Source organism: Diadema antillarum, unplaced genomic scaffold, assembly GCF_040938485.1.
Source record: "Diadema antillarum isolate AM-2024a unplaced genomic scaffold, OU_Dant_1.0 seq00001410_RagTag, whole genome shotgun sequence".
In the NCBI taxonomy this organism is placed as follows: Eukaryota; Metazoa; Echinodermata; class Echinoidea; order Diadematoida; family Diadematidae; genus Diadema; species Diadema antillarum.
Window position 1 is genome coordinate 460,140 of NW_027272164.1, and position 23,833 is coordinate 483,972.

The 23,833-nt window shown below is 39.0% G+C and overlaps 1 protein-coding gene across 1 annotated transcript in view; it reads left to right on the forward strand.

Annotated features, from left to right (window-relative positions):
• The first annotated feature begins 4,979 nt into the window (after positions 1-4,979).
• Positions 4,980-23,833, forward strand: part of LOC139709140 (tubulin alpha-3 chain-like) — a 32,791-nt gene continuing 13,937 nt past the window's right edge. The window contains exon 1 of the mRNA XM_071621100.1: positions 4,980-5,153. Within this exon, the coding sequence (XP_071477201.1) occupies positions 5,151-5,153 (3 nt within the window). The 5' untranslated portion in view covers positions 4,980-5,150. The remainder of the gene's footprint in view (positions 5,154-23,833) is intronic.

The window sequence follows — 23,833 nt, forward strand, 5'->3', positions numbered from 1 at the left end:
ATTTTACAGTAAAAAACAAACAAACTGCCGTTTGTAGCTATATTTCTTCGCTTTAGAATTTAAGGGGGCGCATCGGGCGCAACTGCTGGCAAATACTGGCAGCAATATCAGGAGAGCATAATGATTACATTCGAGCGAGCGGAACGAGCGAGCTTGAAAATTTTACATTTTACAGTCCAAAAACTGCCGTTCTTAGCCATATTTATTTGCTTTGGAAATTAAGGGGGGCGCACCGGGCGCAACTGCTGGCAATTACTGGCAGCGACATCAGGTGAATGGCATAGCAATTAAATGCGAGCGAGCGAAGAGAGCGAGCTTGAAAATTTTGACATTTTACAGTCCAGAAACTGCCATTTGGAGCCATATTTTTTCGCTTTGGAAATAAAGGAGGGGGGGGGCGCACCGGGCGCAACTGCCGGCAATTACTGGCAGCAACATCAGGAGAATTGCGTAACAATTAAATGCGAGCGAGCGAGCGAGCGAGCGAGCTTGAAAATTTTGACATTTTACAGTAAAAAACAAACAAACTGCCGTTTGTAGCTATATTTCTTCGCTTTAGAATTTAAGGGGGCGCATCGGGCGCAACTGCTGGCAAATACTGGCAGCAATATCAGGAGAGCATAATGATTACATTCGAGCGAGCGGAACGAGCGAGCTTGAATATTTTACATTTTACAATCCAAAAACTGCCTTTCTTAGCCATATTTTTTTTCGCTTTGGAAATTAAGGGGGGAGGGGCACCGGGCGGAACTGCTGGCAATTACTGGCAGCAACATCAGGTGAATTGCATAACAATTAAATGCGAGCGAGCGAAGAGAGCGAGCTTGAAAATTTTACATTTTACAGTCCAAAAATTGCCGTTCTTAGCCATATTTTTCCGCTTTGGAAATTAAGGGGGGGGGAGGGGGAGGGCGCACCGGGCGCAACTGCAGGCAATTACTGGCAGCAACATCAGAAGAATGGCATAAAGATTAAATGCGAGCGAACGGAGCGAGCGAGCTTGAAAATTTTGACATTTTACAGTCCCCAAACTGCCGTTTGTAGCTATATTTTTTCGCTTTGGAAATTAAGGGGGGGGGGGCGCACCAGGCGCAACTGCCGGCAATTACTGGCGGCAACTTCAGGGAGAATGGCATTACGACTAAATGCAAGCGAGAGGAGCGAGCGAGCTTGAAAATTTTGACATTTTACTGTCCAAAAACTGCCGTTTGCAGCTATATTATTTTTTTTTTTTCGCTTTGGAAATTAAAGGGGGGGGGGAACGCCCGGTGCGCCCCTCCCCCTGGATCCGCCACTGGTAGTCAAGGGTGTGGGTTTATGTTCATGACTGGGGGAGGTATGACCAGCGAGGTGGCGTCGAAGTGACCAAGCGGGGAAAGGATGTCCAAAATCTGCACTTTAGAGCATCCCCTAAACTAATTGTGCGTGTTTGTTAGTGTGTGTGTATTGTATACATGGAAAAGTTAGGAATTAGCCCATGTCAAGTCTTTTTATTGGCAATGCAAGACATTTTCATATAGACTAGTATGTAAAGCAACACTGCAAAATCAATGATCTAGCTTTGATATAACGAAGCGTAAGGTACAAAGGTGTACATTCTACATCACATTGCGCAACATTGTAGCGACTCTTCGTTCGGATGTACTGAGTACACTGCACACATCCTGCTTATATTATGCAGAATGCCAACCAGGAATCACAATCTTTTGTCGGGTCCGGGCTTTTTGAACAATGTTTCACACTATATACCTATTTAATTATGGTTAAAAGAAATCATAGAAAAATATCTTATTTCTGGATTACCCTTTCATTCAAAAGCAGTTTACTAACACTTGAACTACTATTTCGGTAAATCTTTTTTTTTTTACCAGCGGATTGGGAGGGGGCGCACCCCCCCCCCCCCCCCTCCGTAGTTACGCCACTGCTTTTGGGTGAAATAATTGGACAGATTTCTTGAATTCTAACAAAAAGCAAGAAAATCTTTTCATCGCGGGAATTATGATTATGTGGGTTGGGGCAAATGGTGCGCTTGCCTTCCAATATTTTTATGGGGGCAACATTTGTTTTCTTTCAAAAGCAAGAAAATCTTCTCATTTCGGGAATTATCAATTATGGGGGGGGGAACTAAAATATGCTTGCCCCTCCATGTTTTTTTCTTTTTTTTAATGAGGCTAAGGCTTGCTCTTGGGCTGGCAATATGGATTGGTCAGAAGTAACGTACATAGACCCTACATACTTGTAAGTAGCATACGTACATGCAAACGTGTATAAGTGCTCCGTATCGTACGGATGTACAGTACGGTCGATAAATAGTAAACACTGTAGAATACTAATAGATATTGTATAAAATTAGTGCTGCCAGAACCAGGGGTGCGAATTGCTTTTGCCGACGATTTTGTGTGTGTGTGTGTGTGTGTGTGTGTGTGTCCCTGGTGCAAAATATATATTTTTTTAAAATAGAAAAGAATAATTATTTAGCGTCCGGCGTTGAGGTCGCTCGCAGACTGATTTTTTTTTTTTTTTTTTTTTTTTTTTAAAGGATCTGAAGGGGGGTGCGTTCGCACCCAACGCACCCCCCCTGGTGACGCCCATGATAATATGATACAAAGGCTTAGTAGCATCTTCAATCTACTAATTTTCTCCAGCGATGCAGATTTAGATTCCAAAATTAGGATTATTATCATTATCATGAATCACAGATAAATGCTGATGAAAATGTATGGCCTACAGCTTGGTAATATGCAAATTTGAAATGCATGTTCCAAGTTATATTGAGAGGTAAATATATATTGCATAATAGAGATAGATAGATAGCTAGATAGATAGATAGATAGATAGATAGATAGATAGATAGATAGATAGTAGATACATAGATAGGTAGATAGATAGATAGATAGATAGATAGATAGATTGATAGATAGATAGATAGATAGATAGATGGATAGATAAACAGATAGAAAATTCACACACACGCATATATATATACACCATGTATATATATAATTATATATATATATATATATATATATATATATATATATATATATATATATATATATAATTGAAATAGAGACATAAGAAAGAAGCAAGAGAAGAACAAATATAAATGCCGCATATAAAATGTATTAATTGAATAGTGCATGACGTCATTTCCAAAGAGAGAAAAAGAAAGAAAGAGAGAATACGGGAAGAGAGACAGAAAAAGAAAGTGAAATGAGAACGAAAGTAAGAAAGTAGGCGCGAAGTGAGAGACAAATTAGAACTTATTGTTTTTCTGTGCTCAATGTGAAGACAAGGAGTATGGCAGAGTACTGAGGTGTCTCATGCCTGTAAGCCGTAGAAAATGGACGGGGGCTGGGTAGATTCAGAGAGGCACCTCCTTGGTAGATTATGTTTTACCAAGACGATACCAAGGGCGTGTCTAATATCTCCGTGGTTTTGCATCGAACGGACTGAATATCTACGATGATTATCAGATGATATGAGGCATTCAAATACGTAGCAGATTGATGATAAATATTTGTTTACACCCGTAGCAAAGCAAAATAACGAGGGGAAGGGTTACAATTCGATGAACTGCAATTTGAAAAGGATGGTGTTTTCTAGAGCGTCATATTACCTCGTCATTTGATGATATGCTAGCTGGCCAAGGTTAAGTGTCAAATTTTAGTGCAAAATTTCTTGGCAGACACCCTACCCTAAGCAAACATTTGGAAGTAAAACAATGCATACCAGCCCCCTCTATAATCTACAAACGACTGACAAATGTAAGGGAGGGTTGTAAATGAGATCAGCTGCTGCTCTCAGAGTACTGACCCCGACTATTATCTACCAGCTCAGATGATGACACATTGATTATGAATCATTATAGGTTTGTCGACGAGCGCACGACCGACTAACGACATCGCCAGGGCTGGTTACAGCAATGGTGGGTCGTCAACACCGGCTGGTCATCTCAGACTAATTCCATTCAGTTATAAGAGCTATCCCTGTTTGTTAGGCTAGAGATGCCTGTCCTCTGATCTCATTTGTGTTGGTGAGATCAGGGAGATGGAAGAGAAACATGCCGCGCTCAGCAATACCTTCGAGTTGAATCAGGTCTGACTGGTCGCAGTGTTACTGAACGTGGTTGATGCATTACTCATGCGAGGTGGGATCACCATTCCCAAGAGCGCCCCCTTTGACTATATACTGACAGCAGCAAACCACTCGGTACTCGATGGGTGTTTTCCGACGGCGTTTTCATCGGAGCCAATCAGAAATAGCCGAGCACATCGTGGATAACATTAGTCTTTGAAAATAAGCACAATATCACCCGTCATGCAGAAATGCAATACTGACGAAGCTGCAGACACATGGGAAGAATTGACCGTTCATGTGCGTTTTCCAACACATTTCTTTGTTTTGAATCAGATGTATTATTTTTCAACCAGATCTTTCAATCATTCTAACTTCGTACGACCGTACCTAAATAAACGGATATCAGAACTGCCACCATAGAGTATTACAGCAACACAATGTAATGCGAGTATGTGGTCACTGCACTTTTTCGGGGTTATCCAAGAGTAATTAAGAGCAGAAGAGGGAAATAAGATTACCTGAATGTAGAGATAGAACCGCGATAGACGATTAGATATAGATAGCGAGATTATAATCATACGAGAAATGCTTATACATAAATAGACAGACATTGATATCGATTGCTATCGACCGCATCACGCAATTTGCCTTTGAATGCATTTTGATATCTGCAGGGAATGGCGGAAACAGTGTCTGAGTATGGAGACTATGCTTCCTTCCAATCCTGATAGGACCGCACTCTTCACGGAACAGCAGATATAAAAATCTTCGCAGCTGCGACTCCCGATTCATTTACCTCTGCGAAGTCCGTTGCCGTTCTTTACCGCAGCCACGGAACAAGGAGAGAGAGAGGGGGAGAGAGAGAAAGGAAGAGAAGAGAGACAGAAACATATCCACAGGCACCAATATCATCATTTTTACTCTACTGGATCGAGCTGGGATTTTTTTTTCTATCTCTCAGGCCAAAATTGAATCACTGAATCACGGCATCCTGAGACAAATTTGCATCGATCGTCAGTCTACCGATTTCTTCTTCCTTCTCAGTGAATTGATTCCGAAATAGTAACACAATGGTGAGTAGATTATTTTGAGCATTGTTTTTGCTCTACTGGATTGTTTTCCCCCGTTGTTACCATCATTGTATTTGTCGCTTCGTCAGTTCTGAAGTGAGGCGCATGTGCAGTGATCATTCATCCAATATTATGGACTTTAAGACGCTTCAGTAAAGATGAACAGTCATTCATGAAAATTTGATACACGATTGTGTATTTCTCAGCCGTTACCATCCTGCGTTTAAGTAGGAATTCAGGCTTTGGAATCGTTGTTGTTGTTGTTGTTGTTGTTGTTGCTGTTGCTGCTGTTGTTGTTGTTGTTGTTATTTTGTTTTGTCAAAAAACACATTCCTCTTTCTGATCAATAAGATTGTTAAAATTGCGTCTTCATTTACTCTTCATTATTATCTACATTGATTGTGGTTGTCTATTGCCTGCAGCTTTATACATATTATATTGGAGTTTTCGAGACTTTTAGAGTTGGTAGTTTTGAGATCACATTTTGGCCTTCTTTTCCTCCAAGCCGTCATCAATTTCGTAGAGGTTTGCTTTATGTATGTGTAATGACCTAACGATAAATTGTAAGGAGAGTATGAATACGAAGAATAAATTAAAGCTTACATTGTGGTATCAGGTTACTATGGCTTTTGTAGCTATATAAGTAAATATTGATTAAGAAATCGACGAATATGATCATCAGGTATTAGGTGAATTCAGTATGTTCTGCACATATGACAAACAGCCTAAAACACAGACAGAAACTACAAAATAATTTTCATTGTTAACGCATCAGAATAGACAAAATGCAACACAAATTTGAATCGTATTCTTCCATGAACCACAAGTACTGTTTGTATGTCTTTTCCAGACTTGGCAAGTCCCTCGGAGCATGAATCCGACGCCATAAATGTATCAAATTACGACGCTTATTTGCATGTTTCTTCCTTGTTTGGATAGGGAAGAAGGAAAGCAGAAAAGAGTTTTCTACCATTTCACCGGAATTTCTGAGAGGTTATAGGGGAAATTAGTTCAGGGAAGAGCTAGCTTAAAAATTCGAAAGAGGCAAATTTAGGAAAAGAAGAATTAGTTTCATTGAACGTCCAGACCCGACATAGGTGGCCCTTAACTAAAATGACTAGTTAAAAAAAAATATTATATAGTTACTGCTTCCTCGTTGTGACTTAAAGTTTCAGGGAACTCACTTTGGAGGGTTATTGGTACTACTTGAATTCCTTGATTAAGAGAATTTGATATCCAAACGGGGAAAATGGTGTGCAAAAGTGCTTCAGGGAAATGTTGGCGGCTTTGCGATCATTGGTCGAATGATCACTCCACGCCATTCAGTCTAGATCCTTACGGGTGGTATTTATGGTGGACCAATATTTCTTATGACTGCTCTAGAGTTGTTACTCAAATAGATTCAAATGTATCAAGAACATCACTCAACGTACACACATCGTTTAGATATTCAGGAGAACGTTATGCATGAGCGAACGGAACGAACGTTGAAGAATCCACGCGTCGAATGCGAACGCTGCATGGTCGACGATGTTTATGGAAGGATTAAATATGTCAATGTTTACATTGGTGTATAATTTGTTGATTGTCTGGATCGCACCTTGGTGTCAGGTGTTTGTAAACCCCCTGACTCACCTGGAGGTGAGGTTGCGATTTTCTTCGCGATAGCGCGTCTCTTTAATACCAGTCTTTCACTGGCGAGACAGGGCCACCATTTAATAGTGTGTAATGTCCTAAGTGACCCGCTTGAGGACGCGTCCGACCCCCACGTCGTGTTCCACACTGTGACATCACAATGATAATGCTAGATACAGGACACGTCGGTCACATGTCTATCGGATTCGCCGAGCGTCTTTAATCGTTATGTTATACGATATTATGAATACCTGAATAAATGCATTATCAGAACTTTGTCCAATGTCATAAATTATAGAAAGGTCAAACTCGTTAACGTTTTACACGTACTTTTGTTCGCTTTTATTATGTTTCCATCAAAATAAAAAGATCGAAGGGTGGGGTTAGAACCTGTATAGCTCGCAAGAAGACTCGCTTAACCCTTGATATGCCAGGAACTTTTGGCTGTGTATACAACGCTACGAGGCTTTCTGCCCAAACCGGCACTCAAAGCACGCAAAGGGTTAAAAAAAAAAGATCTTTTCTCTTTGTTCCAGTTGACTTGATACAGAGGGTATAAACCCTTTCCAACGGAACAGAGAACTCTTCCCTGGAGTCTATTGATAGGTCAGGATTAAGAAGAAGTCATGAAATTTCCAGGCGTCTTCAAGAAAAAAAAAAGTAATATCTATCACAATCATATAGAAGCAAATGTCATGACGACTTCACATCCCTTCACATCCCTTTCCATCGACTTAGATATTGATGCTTTTTTGAGTCTATAAAACTTCTTTGCAAATAACCGGACAAGAACTAGAAGCAGGTAAACCCAATCAACTGGTTATTCCACAATCCAACGCTCAATCTCATCTATTCTCATATTTTCCCCAAAGGGCAAGAGAGTGGGTATATTATTCTCTAGTTAATAAAGAGCTTACATCAATAATAAGCACAAATGCCTTCAAAACAGCTCTACAAAAGCACTTGCATTTGGACTTAGCGGCACCCCATTCACAGTCACGTTCTGAGTGATGCTCAACCTGAGCTTTTCAGAGTAACAGATCCAGATCCAGATCCAGATCCAGATCAAGATCCAGATCCAGATCCCTTGTCTCGAGCATCTCGTAGGGTTGCATAAATATCTTCTGTAAAGTTCGTCTCTCCCTCTGCGCCCCCTTTCTCTCTCTCTCCCTCTCTCTCTCTCTCTCTCTCTCTCTCTCTCTCTCTTAAAGAATCAAGAGCATACAAATCCATCGTACCTGAGTTACTGTAGAGTTGTAATGATTGCTGATGATGACTGTTTTTGTAAGAGAGAAACTGTCTCTACACCATTGAATAAAAACGTTTGATATCACGGACAAACTCGTGTGACAATGAGAATTTCAAAAAAAAGATGCTGATATGTGGCCGTCGAATCAATATAGCAAAAGGAACGGTAGACTTACAGCCATTAGCTTACACACTATACGGCCTACAAAAGGTGGCTGACCAATGCCACGTGATCATGGGCTCTCCTTGTTTTTAATCTTCACGATTTATTCCCACGAAAAACGTCCCTCTTTGGCTTTCAAATCTTCTCAAAACAAAGATTGCCCTATACATGACCATGATATGGGCGAGATAATGTACGAAGGATATTGCGCGATAGTACACAACTAATCCTTCCTGTGAGAAAGATTCAGTTGGTCCTACGATAGATACAATTAACGATACTCCGTATATGATACATGCTAGTGTTGAAGAACACACGGAGGTGATACGTATGTGACGTCACACTACATCTCAAGGTAGTCATCATCGCGAGGTACCCACAGAACGTCGAGTTCACACTATTAGTGTCTAAGATCACGAAGATGGGAAAACATTATTGAATGTTATTTTCAAATCATCTTCCTCACATTCTGTATGTCCATTCAATGCTTGTGTGTGTGTGTGTGTGTGTGTGTGTGTGTGTGTGTGTGTGTGTGTGTGTGTATGTGTTTTAACTCTAATATAATGTACCGATCGGAGTCAATTAACCTGAGCGCCATTAAAAAAGTGTCTTTATAATGTACAATTCTGATACACAAAGGGCGTCGCCAACAAAATTAATGATATATCTGTGTAGTGATAGTCGACGTAAACTGTTTGTATTATAGCACAGGATATTACATAGTGGCTCTTATCGTCTTAGTTCCTGCAAATATCCCAGGAAACTCGATATCTATTTCAAAAGAGTCTGTGGCTGAAACAATGACTTTCTACATAATTGTTCTATCTCCTGATTGGTGGAGAGACTCTGCCACGCGGTGTGTGAGTGCAAATGCTATTTTAAAAATTTTCCTAATGTAGATTAATCATGTCAATTGCTGTAACTGAAGTCGATGAATTCTAAGCTAAGGATTAGCCAGTGTTCGCGCAAATTTCTGAGCAAATATGGTAAAAGATTTACATGAAGAGTCATTCACTTTCAAGACACATAAATTGCTTCCGATGGTCACCTAAAAAGTCCTCTTGGTCACATAACTGAAGCGTCACTTCCGTGTAAGTTTCCATTCGTTGTGTGAGTAAAACTACATGCAGATACGTTACTTTCCTTTAATTTCTGTACCAAGATCCATACATCTTTTCTTTCCACTGAAATTATACAAAATAGAATATCCCTGAATATACAACGATATAATAGAGTATCCTTGCTACAGCCTTCGCGTTTAGTCAGAAGGGAAACATCGTGGACAGTCATTCTGAGAAAGCGACATTTTAACCACAAAAACGAATGGGATGAGAAGAAATCAATTGAGTTTGATTCATAATTCATCAACATTCAATATTTGTTGTGACTTAAATTGCTGTGCATACCTATTCCTTTTCTTTCAATTACTAAAGACTTGGGGGGGGGGGGGAGGATTCGTTTCACATATGTCACATCACACTGCCACAGCAGCTACTATGTACTGCATGCACACGGTGGGTGTCTTCATACGATATCATTTTACAGTCTGAACCAGCGCTTATTGGCATTCAAAAGCAAAAATAGAATCGGCGCGGATTGTGACCTCCAGGTGTATACCGCTGCCAACGTGTTGTGCACAAAGTCAGGATCATGTTGACTGTTTGGTCGAGAAAGGTTTAAACAGAGAGGAGGGAAGGGGGGGAGCTCAATACTTGAGACGTCGAGAGTAGATGGATCGTGCAGCAATACACATTCGTTATGACAGCATTCCGACAGTTAGCTATAATATCATTTTATCATTGTCATTTAGTTACCCGCAGAAGAGGTCCTAAAGCACGTAGACACTTTAATGGTCATACCAATAACAATATTTTTAGCATCCCCCTTCTGTATTTCATGTATGTTTGTCTATATGTGTCTGTGTGTAATATCCGCCATGACATTTCCGTGCCGTGTTCCATGCGTCGGCCGAGTTTCGTTGTTATTGCAACGCACACTATGTCTCGATAAATTGGCTATGGTTCATCTTGTTATAGAACTAAGCATTTAGATTATGATTACTTTCAGTGACCCTTAAACACGTCAGTACCACGAGCCATATTATTCAACACGCCGTGATGGCTGCCTATGTGCGAAATAGAAAGATATGAAAAGGAGTTGATCGCGGGCGGTGCTGCATGTCATTTTGTAAAAGACTTCGTAGACAGACCAATATAAGATAGATGTTTACACCATCTTCGATTAAGTCTTTCAACTTTATTACTAGATAGACAGACACGTGCAACCCACTCATAAAAATAGGTATATAGGCCTATACCTCCCCGGCTAATCTCTGGCTTGTAGAACCTGTACTCTGTACGGAGTAGAGTACTTGGCATCATACACTTGCTTGCAAACATTTCGAACAAAATCAAAACTTGCTTAGTTTGTTCGATTTGATTTTATTCTGGTATTTCATTTTTTTTCCAGGTTGCAGTAGCAAATGGGGTACAAAGTACGAAGGAAAAGTAAAATATACAAATAAATATGGAATTGTCAATCCCGTAACAATACTTCATAACATATAAGAATGTAGAGACATTTCATACTATGTAATACGTAAATAAGGAAGAAAATTATACAGGAGACTGCCATAATAAGCAGAGCTTCGTCGGCTTTCGATAACAAGTTCTTGTTCTATAATATACCTCGAAAGACAAAGGAGAAATACGTTGCTTCAGTTAACCGGGTAAGTTGTTCCAGACGTTTTCCTTCTCCATTTAATAGTCCTTTGTAACAATGATTACATTCCTTTGTATCAGGCGCTCGCCTCGTTTATTGCAGAGTGTTTTTTGCTGGCGTGATACCACATCTGTTATAGTTATTGACATTTTATTTGTTCGCAAGTGTTTGCAATGGCAGAACAGCCGACGGAGGGCGTATGTGAATACAGACAAACTTAAAAAAAATGGGAAATTAATCATAATTTCTTGGTAGTAAAGAGTGTTTCATTAAAGGCAAGCTCAACATGGGGTTCTCAGAAAGAATGGTGTTGTCTCGCGACAGTTGAACCCAGCAAGTCGGAATATCATTCTGCTGCAGAAGGATCATTATGCACTCATTTAAATTGGCAACTCTGAAATCTAATGCGTGAATCCAATAATGTTTTTGCTGGCGTGATACCATCTGTTGTAGTTATTGACATTTTATTTGTTCGCAAGTGTTTGCCAATGCAGAACAGCCGATGGAGGGAATAGGTGAATACAGATACATTTAAGAAAAAATGGGAAAATAATCATAATTTCATGGCAGTAAAGAGTGTTTCAAGATTAAAGGCATCCTCAACATGGGGTTCTCAGAAAGAATGGTGTTGTCTCACAACAGTTGAACCCAGCAAGTCGGAATGTCATTCTGCTGCAGAAAGATCATTATACACTCATTTAAATTGGCAACTCTAAAATCTAATGCGTACATCCTATATTGGAGAAAGACCAGACAGGACCAAATAAATCCATCAAGTCTGCATGAAATCAAAAGAAAAAATTGCCAATGTGAGAGAACAGTATGAACTGTAGTCTTTTTAAAATATGTTGCCGATTTAAGGATCAATTATGATTTTGCAACCGCACTTAATGATTGATTGTTTGTGACCAAGAATGGGCTCAAATATTAAACAGAGAGGTGTTTTTTTTTCTTCCTCGCGCAAAACTTACAATAAATAGTAGTAAATACGCCTATATGTATACTTTGTGCAAAAACAAACAAACAAACAACAACCAAGGTGCCAATGATATGTATTGTGATTGCTGTGATCATGTGTCAGTTGAGGATATGCCAAAGCAAACATTTGAAACAAATTGCTCACGCAATAAGGTATTGCGATTGGATATCAGATATAGGCAGATAGGCGACACGTGCTGAACCGACGCGATGTTTAAGTGAAACAATGCATGGAACATTTAATAGGACACGCTCTTCTGCATTGTCCCAGACACGACACGTAGGTAGCGTGCAGCCTGCGAAAGACAATACACCCCTCCCCAACGGCACAAAACGAACATTACACATCGATACAAACATTATAGTAAGAGCGGTGGGCTATGGCTGCGACCAAAATGCACAAGCACAAAAACAGATCGAAAGTACTTTTGAATTACCGGATAGTATACACACTTCTTTTTGAAATAACGGCATATTTTCTTGTGTGTGTGTGTGTGTGTGTGTGTGTGTGTGTGTGTGTGTGTGTGTGTGTGTGTGTGTGTGAGTGTGTGTGTGTGTGTGTGTGTGTGTGTGTGTGTGTGTGTGTGTGTGAGTGTGTGTGTGTGTGTGTGCTTTGTTTTCTTAATCACCTTTTGTAGTGCTGGATACGAGAGAGCCGACGATACTGAAAACATTTTTATTTCGATCCTGGGCAGTATATGAGATGATGAAAAACAGTAGATAGCGTGCAGCGGAATCGAAAATAAAGTATATAACCTATAACAAACGATGGTTCAATTTACTTTTCCCTTCGTTTAAGATTATATATCCACGTTTCTCACATGACCAGACACAAAGTGAACACATGCAAGTTTGGAACATAACGGTTTATGGGTAATGCATAGCAATATGTAAAGCACCAGCCGTAAAGTAAGCGAGCATACTACCATCTGTCTACGCAAAGGTCATAATCTGGGAGGTATATATTATAGGTTTATTATATTATATTATATCATATTATAATATATCATATCATATTATGTTTTATTATATTATGTTATATTATATTATATTATATTATATTATATTATATTATATTATATTATATTATATTATATTATATTATATTATATAATATTATATTATACTATACTATATTACATTATACTATATTATATTATATTATATTATAATGTATATTATATTATATAATATCATATATATATATATATATATATATATATATAACATGAATTATAAACCGGGGAGAATAAACAATTTAATGTGTCTGTAGAATTCGACATAACGTAATATTTTGTGCGTAACTGTGTGTGTGGTAGGAACCTACTAAAATCTAATATCACATATCTCTAGAGTCCCTTATAGAAGAGAAAAAAAGGGGATAAAGACTGAGGCACAAACGGCGACAGTTGAACATAAACGGACACACACACACATTATATGATATGATATCCACTCACGAGTGCATGCAACATACATAATATGCATTATTCAACTATACTTCGTCAATCTGCACCTCATTTTGTCTAGACAGACAAGTCCGTCTGCTTAATCGCATCGATCCGTAGAATGCCGTGTTGTAATTCCTCTGTATTTTCTATTTTGGCGGCTTTGAGGCAAACGGAGAACAGGAGGGGGAGGCAGAGTAGCAGACAGAGATATAGAAAGGGAAGAGAGAGGGGGTGGGGAACACAGAAGGAGATAGATAGACAGAAAATCAGAGAGAGAGATATATATATACCATTGCATAGAGACAGGGAGAACGAAAATAATAATGAAGAAAAGATGATGATGATGATGATGATGATGATGATGATGATGATGATGATGATGATGATGGTGAAGGAGAAGAGGAGGAGGAGGAGGAAGAAGAAGAAAATGATGATGTTGATGATGATGATGATGATGATGATGATGATGAAGAGGAGGAGGGGGAGGAATAAGAAGTAGAAGAAGAATTAAGGAGAAGATGAAGAAGAAAATGAAGGAGAAGTGAAAGATGATGACGAAGAAGAGGAGGAGGAAGAAGAAAAAGAAGAAAAAGAAGAAGAAGAAGAAAGAGGAGGAGCCGAAGCAGAAGAGAGCGAAAGACACAGCGCATAAAAAGATAAAAAGGAGACATAGAAAGAAAGACACAGAAAGAAAATATGACAGAGATAGCCGAAAGAGAGAAAGACAGAGGAAGAGAGGGGGAAAGAGAGGAATGTGTATGTGTGTGTGTGTCCTCCTGTCTGTCTTTCTGTCTGTTGAGGAGGAAGAACAGAAAGATGAGCAAGCCGCAGAAGATACTAATATCACTGCCGACTGCCAGCTCACCAGCAGACCAGTGCACATAATCAACGGGTATTTGTAGACATGCTTAACATTATTCGGGCTTGAACATTCAGTTGCCATGGCAACTCGTTTCTTACCGGGGGCTCAGAAGTTCAGCCGTCGTTTTCCCCCGTAATGTATTTTGCAGGTGAGGTGGCATTCATGTGTCATAGTCGAATTAATCGACCAGACTCATGAATAGTCGGCCTCCAGATGGAAACGTTTGAGGAGCTCGGTGAAATGCTCACCGACGAAAAGGGGAAAAAAATCCATCATAGAAGTTATAAAGAGCGGCAACGAGAGCCATACATAAAAGTAGATAGTAACAAATGTTATACCGCATCACCTTTTTTCTGCCAAGGTTAGATTCATTCATCACTGATGCTTTGTTTTGGGTTTTTCACTGCTATGCTATGGCGGAACAGACAGCTGTAAATTTCTCCTAGAAAAGAAATTTCTCCTTTGAAGTCTGTCTAGACGTTCTGGTACGCCTTGAAGAAAACAATATAATTTTCATTCTACAGTGATATTGAAAGAGACATTATTGAGGTGTCATAAATCAAGAAACCTCATCAATACATTTTGTAGAGAGAGACTGACGGAATGTAACATCAATTTCTTTGCGGAAATGAAACTATCAATTGCTCTCCTGAACATAACGATGTCCATCTCGCCACGTGCGTACGTGCTTGAAGAGTTTTTCCCTTGTTTTGTCATTAATTCTTTTCTTCAGTAAATATCTTAATGTGTTCACGAGTGGTCTAACAAATACTGTACTTCCTTCCGTGGTCTGCTTAAGTGCGTCAATTATTCAAACCACACAGACATGAATTTTCTTCAAATTGGAATACACTCTCATTTAGCAATTCAATACAATTCAATTCATTCACCATCATTTCAGGAGTACGATTAAAGAAGACATTATACGAAAATCCGCAATTATACAAAAGGTATTACTAAAAAAAAGAATGAAGAGTTGAACTTGGTAGTGCTATAACCGCACGAAAAGAAATGTTTATATATGGGGACCAAAAAAACACTGAGATGTTGATTTAATATAAACGTAAAAAGAGGAAAAAAAAAGAGAAAATGAGAAGTCATCTATGACATCACGCGCTCCGCAATCTAACCCCTCCCCCCCCCCCCCCCCCCCCCCCCTCTATGAAGATGTCGGGAGCCACATCAAACTGCGAGTGTGGGCAGACAGTTCATATCCAACGTAGACATAACATTCAGAACATTGAAATAGCGTGCACATTGCATGGGTATCAAACGCTCTGTGTACAAACTGATTTGAGATAACATGAAGCGGGGACTGCCGTTCCTCTATGTACGTCAGTTTTCACAGGGACGGGGGATGTACACTGCGAATCTTAACGTAAAACAAAAATCTGATTCAATCCAAGACCGTCAGATAAATTCGATTGATACTGTTTGCCAATGAATGTCACTGGAGGGGGAAATGTAAGACACGTCTGAATTTCTAAGGTTCTCAGAAAATGTCAAAGTTGATCAATCTATTGATCTTATCTATCTACCTATCTTTGTTACTCTCTCTATACACTACATTTGTGTGCAGGCGTTTGTGTATGTCTGTCTTTGTGTGTCTCTGTGTCTGTCTGTGATTATATGAGAATCGAGGATTACAAAAGTGAAAGCCACCCAGTGTCATTGTATCGTATAGTGGGGCCGTAAGTGACCTAGTGTTCATGACTGTCTTCCTTCAGGGTCAAAGATTTGTTTAGTCGGGCCAAAATTAAAGCGCGAAGACATCTGGATAGGCGCTCAAACGGCAACTGAATGGAGGAGACATTTAGATGCCACGCAATCCATGTCATACCCTGATGTTTCCCGCAGGCGATTTCATGGATACCGATATTTTCCGCGGAGTTGAATCATCGTTCACGGATAACGCGTCATAGACATTGGGGGAGGAAGGAGAGGGACAGACGATGGGAAGGGGATGAAAGAGATAGACAGATAGATAGATAGATACATAGATAGATAGATACATAGATAGATAGATAGATAGATAGATAGATAGATAGATAGATAGATAGATAGACAGAGAGATAGATAGATGGATAGATAAATAGATAGATATATAGATAGATAGATAGAGAGATAGATAGATAGATAGATAGATAGATAGATAGATAGATAGATGAATAGGTAGATTGATAGATAGATAGACAGAGAGAGAGAGAGATAGATAGATAGATAGGTAGATAGATAGATAGATAAATAAATAGATTGATTGATTGATGGATGGATAGATAAATATAAACATGTCAATAAGTTATTTATAAAGAAAGATAGATGATATATATTGATAGATTGGTAGATAAATAGAAAGAGAGATGGATGATACATAAATATAAACATGTCGACAGATTATAAAGAAAAATGTATATTGATATATTGATAGATTGGTAGATAGATAGATAGATAGATAGATAGATAGATTGATTGATAGATAGATAGAAATAGAGAGATAAATAGATAGAGCTGGAGAGAAAGAGAGACAGACAGACAGACAGAGAAAAGAGAGAGCGAGAGAGGCGAACGGGGAAGGACATGGTAGAGGGGTTTTAGAAAATGTATTCACATGAGGACTACTGTAGACCAGTGGAGGCTAACAAGAGCGAAATGACAACAATATTGATGATAAGACTTGAAAAAATGATGAGAATGAAATATGAGAAAGAGGGAGTAAACTTGAGGGTCGGATATCAAATTTCATGACACTACATTGAAAGATGACGTAGCGGCGTGACATTGAATACTTACTACTGGAAATACTTGTGTTATGCCTGTACCTTCATCATTCTAACCAAAATATTACTAGTTTGCCAGATGTTTACAGTCAAATACACATTCGTACCATTTCATGATTTGCTTTTCAGAATACTTTTAAATGATGATAAGATATAAGTGATGCAGAAAAAAAATGTCCTATTACAATTGCCAATTGGGAATAGAAGATGGTGAAAAATCACAAGAATGCCACCACATACACTGACACACAAGCACGCGTGGAACATGACCATAAGAAGCCACAATCCCAAGTTTCGGGAAGTTCGCTCTTCCCGGAAGATGAATGGCCCGCACTTTGTAAAACGCCACACTCCTTAAATAATGAGGGCTGGATGCTCCTTTGGGCTACGAGAGTCTCTCGTTATAGATTAAGGAGGATGAATGGAGAGGATACCTCTTGCCATAAATGTCGTAGGGGCAGTCAAGCAGCAACAACGTCAGCAACAACGACAACAAGAGTAAGAGGGAATCACGGAGAAACTTGAGGCAATGCGGCGTGAAGTGAGCCAATTATCTCTTCTGTGGAAGCGACAACTATGATGGATGCAGGGGCAGCTCGTTTTGGATCCATGAGGGGTAATTATCGAGACTGGGAAAAGCTCACTTTAAAGTTGGCGAAAATTTAGCACGAAGCACGACTATAGACATTGGGAGTTAGGTATACAGGGGGAGGGGGACGAGGAAAAAGGAGAGAGGGTATAGTCGTGTACGGTGGATGCATGAGCTCACGCCGGCTAAACAGAGCAACCATGCCTGGAGAGTGCGTTGCCGTCTATTTTCCTTGGACCTTCCTTTGTGAAGGGAGGATCTACAAAGGAAAAGTTTGGAACACATAGTTGTCCTAGCCTTGCATGAGACTAAGCGAGAGACTGATCAGCAACCAGTGCGATAACTTCCAATTATACCTACGTATATAATATCGAAGGTATACCTGGCGCCATTTGTTCTCTTGGTAGATCATGATGAAGATCATGACAGGCCGAAAGCTTGATTACAGGAAAAAGTAGATAGCAACTTCATCTGTATGATATCATTTCATATGGAGCAAGCACTTTGCCAAGCACTTTGCTTGAAATACAGCTTTGAAAGCGATGCAATGAAACGTCACGAAAAAAAGAGAAAAAACAAACAAAATGTAATCCGGAAATTGAGATAAAAGCAAAATTAAAAGAAAAAAAGTGACAGACAAATAAGGAAATGCATGCAAAAGAAGTAGCAAGCAGACGGTAGGTCGACTGTTTGGTGTAAAGCTTTACAAAGCACTGAATAAACACATGTCCCTTGCTCTCATCTGTCAGTACAGTCCCTTTCAGACAAAAAGCAAAGCGAGATTCTGAAAAAAAAAAGAAAACCCAGAGAGCAACCCTATATTAACAATTCATAGCTTTTATGTGTCTCTCCACTATAACATTTGCTGTCGGAAAAACAGCTACACAAACACCACATGCCTGGAATAGTTGGTATGTTTTCTATACACGAGCAGTCTCGCTTTGTGCTGAGGACATCTATATGAAATCGGCACAAAACGATTTCGTGATAGCATGTTTGACTTCGTATCTTTTTGCTGATGATTGACGGCGCTTTGTGACGCGTATTCCGGTACACGCGTCGCGACCTTATTTGGACGCAGCGAAAAAGATTTTTCTCTCTCCCTCTCTCGCACGCTCTCTCCCCCTCTCTCATCCGTAAGCAAACCTGATGTAGATACTTTTGTCTTTTTCTCTGTTGCTGGTTTCCCGCATTCTCTTCAGATAACGCAGTATAAAGAATGCTCGCCCGTCGCAATATTTCATTGGCAAATATATACGTCTCGTTGCGGTATGTCTACTGGTACAATCAAGATTGCTTACTTTCCTTATAAGGAAAGAAGAACTTTCCCCGAACAGATGAAATTATGTTGATATGAACACTCGCGTGAAACTATCCTTACAATTATGGATATGTCTAGGCCTATACGTATGGATAAATAGAGTGCAATTTTATTGTATTATATTTATAAAGTTTATTTTTCTATGTTTGATGACGACTTCACTTAAACAAATTTGAAAATGGCGTCTATTTGCATTCAAACTATTTACCCGTATTTTTATGTATATATATACTGTATAGCCCTGCTGGAAAGAACGAAGTGTGAACACAGTGTGAACACAGTGTGAAATCTCTTCACACTGTTAAATTCGAGCGTTTTAACAGTGTGAACACAATGTGAGTCATCAATTCACAGTGTGAAACAAAGCATTACTATGTGAACACTCTGTGAAAACCACACCACAGTGTGAAATCATCTTCACACTGTTAAATTCGAGCGTTTTCACATATTTTACTATACGAATACGCTGTGCACACACTATGGGACACTGTGTTCTTTACAGTTGGGAGGGCATTCTGCATATCAATTAATGTGCGTATGTTTGTGTACACATTTTATCTGTTCTGGATGTAGAATGGTACTTACTGTACGTACATGTTTATGTCTTGAAATCTAAAACGCATTATCAACGCTAACGCAATAAGTCCTTATGATATGGGGAGGCTAATGCTATTTGTAAGAGGATTTTCACTGTGTCTCTGCTCATTATGACGCGATTCTCAGTACACCTGCTGGGATAAAACACTTGCTGGTCGAGCAGGCAGGGCGAATTTCAAGGGATGATCTCACCAGAACATTAGTTTCTCCACACCGCCGAATTCGTCTTCCCTTATGCACCATCCTGCGTCACCACGTGTACACCACTGCTTGCCAGCGACTGCATCTTTTAACGTGGGTGTGTGTGTGTGTGTTTTGTGTGTGTTTGTGTGTTGTGTGTCTGTGTGTGTGTGTGTGTGTGTGTGTGTGTGTGTGTGTGTGTGTGTGTGTGTGTGTGTGTGTGTAGATATGTACAATATAATGCAAATTTCTTTGTGTTTCGTCTTGTTCTTTTTTTACTCAATGTTCGTCTTGTTGTTCTTTTTTTACTTAATGTACTAGTAACAAAGCGTGGAAACTGAATTGCGTTTTGACCATGGTAAAATTTTTCCCTTAAAAAAATCGGAAAACAACGTGATTTACCATCACTATCCTGCAATGAGCATCATGCAGTAGAATAGAGTTACATTAACAAAGACAGTTATGGATAAATCATCCTTCCATTTTGACACTTAATCAAAGTGTAAGAAATTCTCATTTACTATAAAGATTTTCAGGAAGTATGTTGATGAAATGATAATGATAAAAATAAATGATCAACAAATGCAATCGTCATCATCTCATTATTTCGAGTTATGACTATCAACAAATAATTGCACGTGTCTTACAAGATGTCAAAATGGAAGCATGCCAACGAATATTGTGTGCATTTCCGTTCGACAACCCTGCGTCGCTTTAACCCCCTCGACACCAGACGACAATATCTCATACACATTGCATGCAGATAGGTTGCAAATGGTGATCGCAGACTTACACTGTCGAAGTTAATACCTTCACGTTTTATCGCTCATAACCTTCATTTCAAAATAGTCTTCCTGTATGATTTTGTTTTTATTAGCAAAACAAAGTACTAATTTAACCAAGCTGTACGTTATAATTTGCGAGGATGGTATATCCGGTAGCAATCATTTGAAGGTCATATAGAAGTAATCATCAAGTTCATTACTTTATGGGACGATGGTTTATATTAAGGAGAGATAAAGAAAGAGAAATATATGGAGAAATAATGTGAGAGAGAAAGAATGTGATATATATATAAATGTATAGATAAAGATATAGATATAGATATAGATATAGATAAAGATATAGATACAGATACAGATATAGATATAAATATAGATGTAGATATAGATATAGATATAGATATAGATATAGATATAGATATATAGATTTAGATATAGATGTAGATACAGATATAGATATAGATATAGATATAGATATAGATACAGATACAGATATAGATATAGATATAGATATAAATATAGATATAGATACAGATATAGATATAGATATAGATATAAATCACATAGGTATAGATATAGATTATAATGTTTTCATGTCATAATAGTCATGTCTAAACTCTGATATCATGAAAGCTAAGATATTGCGCCGTCTACAATATTATGTCGCCAATTTACCATCTGCAGCTCCAAATGAGGATAGGGTTGCAAACCTTGTGAATCAGCGAAATAAGCTCTTCTTGTCTCTCAGCGATATCGAATTTCTCCTATTTCAATTGTTTTCACAATAAGAGCATATCAAATAGCAGCCTTTTGTTTATCGCTCTGGAAGTGTATAGGGAGTGTAAACAGGAGAGAAAGTTGTTTGCACTGAGTAAAGTATTGGAAATGCGCTCATCACACGAGGATGTACACTTGCAGTTCAGACAAGAATCAAACACGATAACAATATGATATGCAAAAGATATCATTGGGGAAACGTGAGGATTTATAGCTGGTTACTAAAAACGATAGAGACACAGGTAGAAATTAAACTATGTGAAATCCAATACCAACAACCAATCATTAAGTATTAATTGCAAACACCCCACCCGTATCCCCGCTTCTCGGGAACCGCCTCATACCAGCTCAAAAACCTTGACAAAAACGACCTCATCCTCGCTCCACCTTCTATCGTGATGATAACCGGTTAAAAGTATCATTGTTTTTTTATCATTGCGAACTCTGAGTCACAAGCAGAGATCCTAATGCCTTTCCATGAAATGACGTCATCATCAGATCGTTGTACTGAAATAGTCTTCTACATGGTATCCCCTTATCCACTGCGCTTTACTACCCCATGCAGTCGCGTGTTCCTATATTGCTCCAGGGTGGGTCGCCGCAAGTTTATGGTAAAGGCTTCGCTTTTCTTTCGTCGAATCACAGCGTGCTCTGTTATTCCCCTCCGTGACAAAGCGGAACAGACGCGTGTATGTATCGTAATGGCGAGATGACGCACACAACACGCGCATCCGTCACTGATGCGTTACGGATCCTTTTACTTTCTCCTTACCAGGGGTTTGTTGACAGTAAGATGGGTCACTTCATACCGGGCGCGAAAGGATAGCATCCGCGTTCGATGCCTGTTCGTATGCTGATCGAGTGATGCACTAAGAACGACAAATGACGACTGATGAAAATAACAATTTGTATTTATGTTAAGAAATGGAACAGGGAGGGCTCATCTGCTTCTTTGTTTGTTTTGTTTTGTTTTGTTTTGTTTTGTTTTGTTTTGTTTTGTTTTGTTTTGTTTTCTGTTGATGCAAATTCGATACCAACAATGACAAGTTGAGTTGGGGAGGGGCCCCCTCTCCAGTATCAAATCCCAATATATCTGACTGATTATTTTGAACTTATTCAGCCAGGATTACTTTTAAGCTTTATACTCTCTTATGATATACACATTTAAATGTATGTCTGTTTTGTTTTGTGGGTTTTTTTTTACACGATCGATGGAAAATTGTGAAGTAATGACGTCATCATATCACTTATTTGCGTAATGACATCAAATGTTCGATTATGTTTTGAAAGAATTTGTGAAACATCACAATTTCATATTTTCCCTAATTTATATCCGATTTTGATCAAATTTTTACTCTTGTACGTATAAAGTTGCTCCCTATTTTATCAGACTAAGTTTTGAATGGTCCGGACCACGAATTCCTCTTTAACAGGGTGTACATTATTGCTATAGTGCAGATGCTTCGAAATCTCGCGAAACACGACAACTCGTGCGCTTACGCGTTCACACCTCCTTCCCCGTCCCAGAAGAGGACGGCCGCTGCCAATTACGCGGTACTCCGCATCCAGCTGGTAGACAGGTATAGCAACATCAATTATTGGATTCTCGCATTGCCCCCAGACGGGGTGTTAGAGGCTTCCGTCTTTAATATGACCGGGCCGAGTGATGCACCGACCCAAAGGTAACACAGGTGTAGGGGGCCATCCGGGACAAGATAATTGTGTTCACAACGGAAACACGCCCAGTGAACCGACGCGAGTAAGATCGTACGCTCTCAAAATGGTTTATGCAAAGCATATTATAGTAATAAGACTGTGTGGTCACTTATGAAAATTACCCCAATTTTTCTTCTCCATTTCTTCATAGGCCATACTAATTATTCACTCAGAAATTACTCAGAGAGGTAATTTTGAAGTTACCTTTTTTAAGGAGTTTGCAGGTCGTCTTGATATCGACCGATACTTTGCGTAAATATTTGATTTCTCCGAATGATTTCTCCGAAATAACAGAAGTAACCCAGCTGGTCATTCTTATTCGCAAATTAGGGAGAAAATTTGTTTGGAATAATATTTATGTATGTGTCTGCTTTATTTTCAATATCACAACTTGGTCATTAGTAATCTCTTCTGTCTTGATGTTTTCATTCGTTGAAGCATTTCGGTTTTACATTTGTTTAAATGAGATAAGACGAGATGAATTATTTTAATACGGAGATAACAAAGAGATAAAAACTGTTTTCGTTTTAAGGCAAAGAGATAAATGGCCTTCTGCAAAGAGGCCAAATACTGCAGGGAATCTTGCAAGTATTATTCTTCTGAATATTTTTCAATAAGCATGTCTTGATTATGATAATTTTAACATTTTAAAAGCGAAACACCAATTTGGGCATATTAGTAAGGGCCGAACCGAACCCTCTCCAAAGGCATGCATGAAAGGCACAGAACTGTGAAATTCATCTCTGGAAAACACGTTAACCTCACTTATTGCTGCTTTTCATAATTCATCTATCCCTTCTCTTTATCCACCACTAAGATTCTGCTTATTCTGTTCAACATCCGTGATTAAACCAGAACGGTCGATTAATTCGTGCGGACCCAGGTG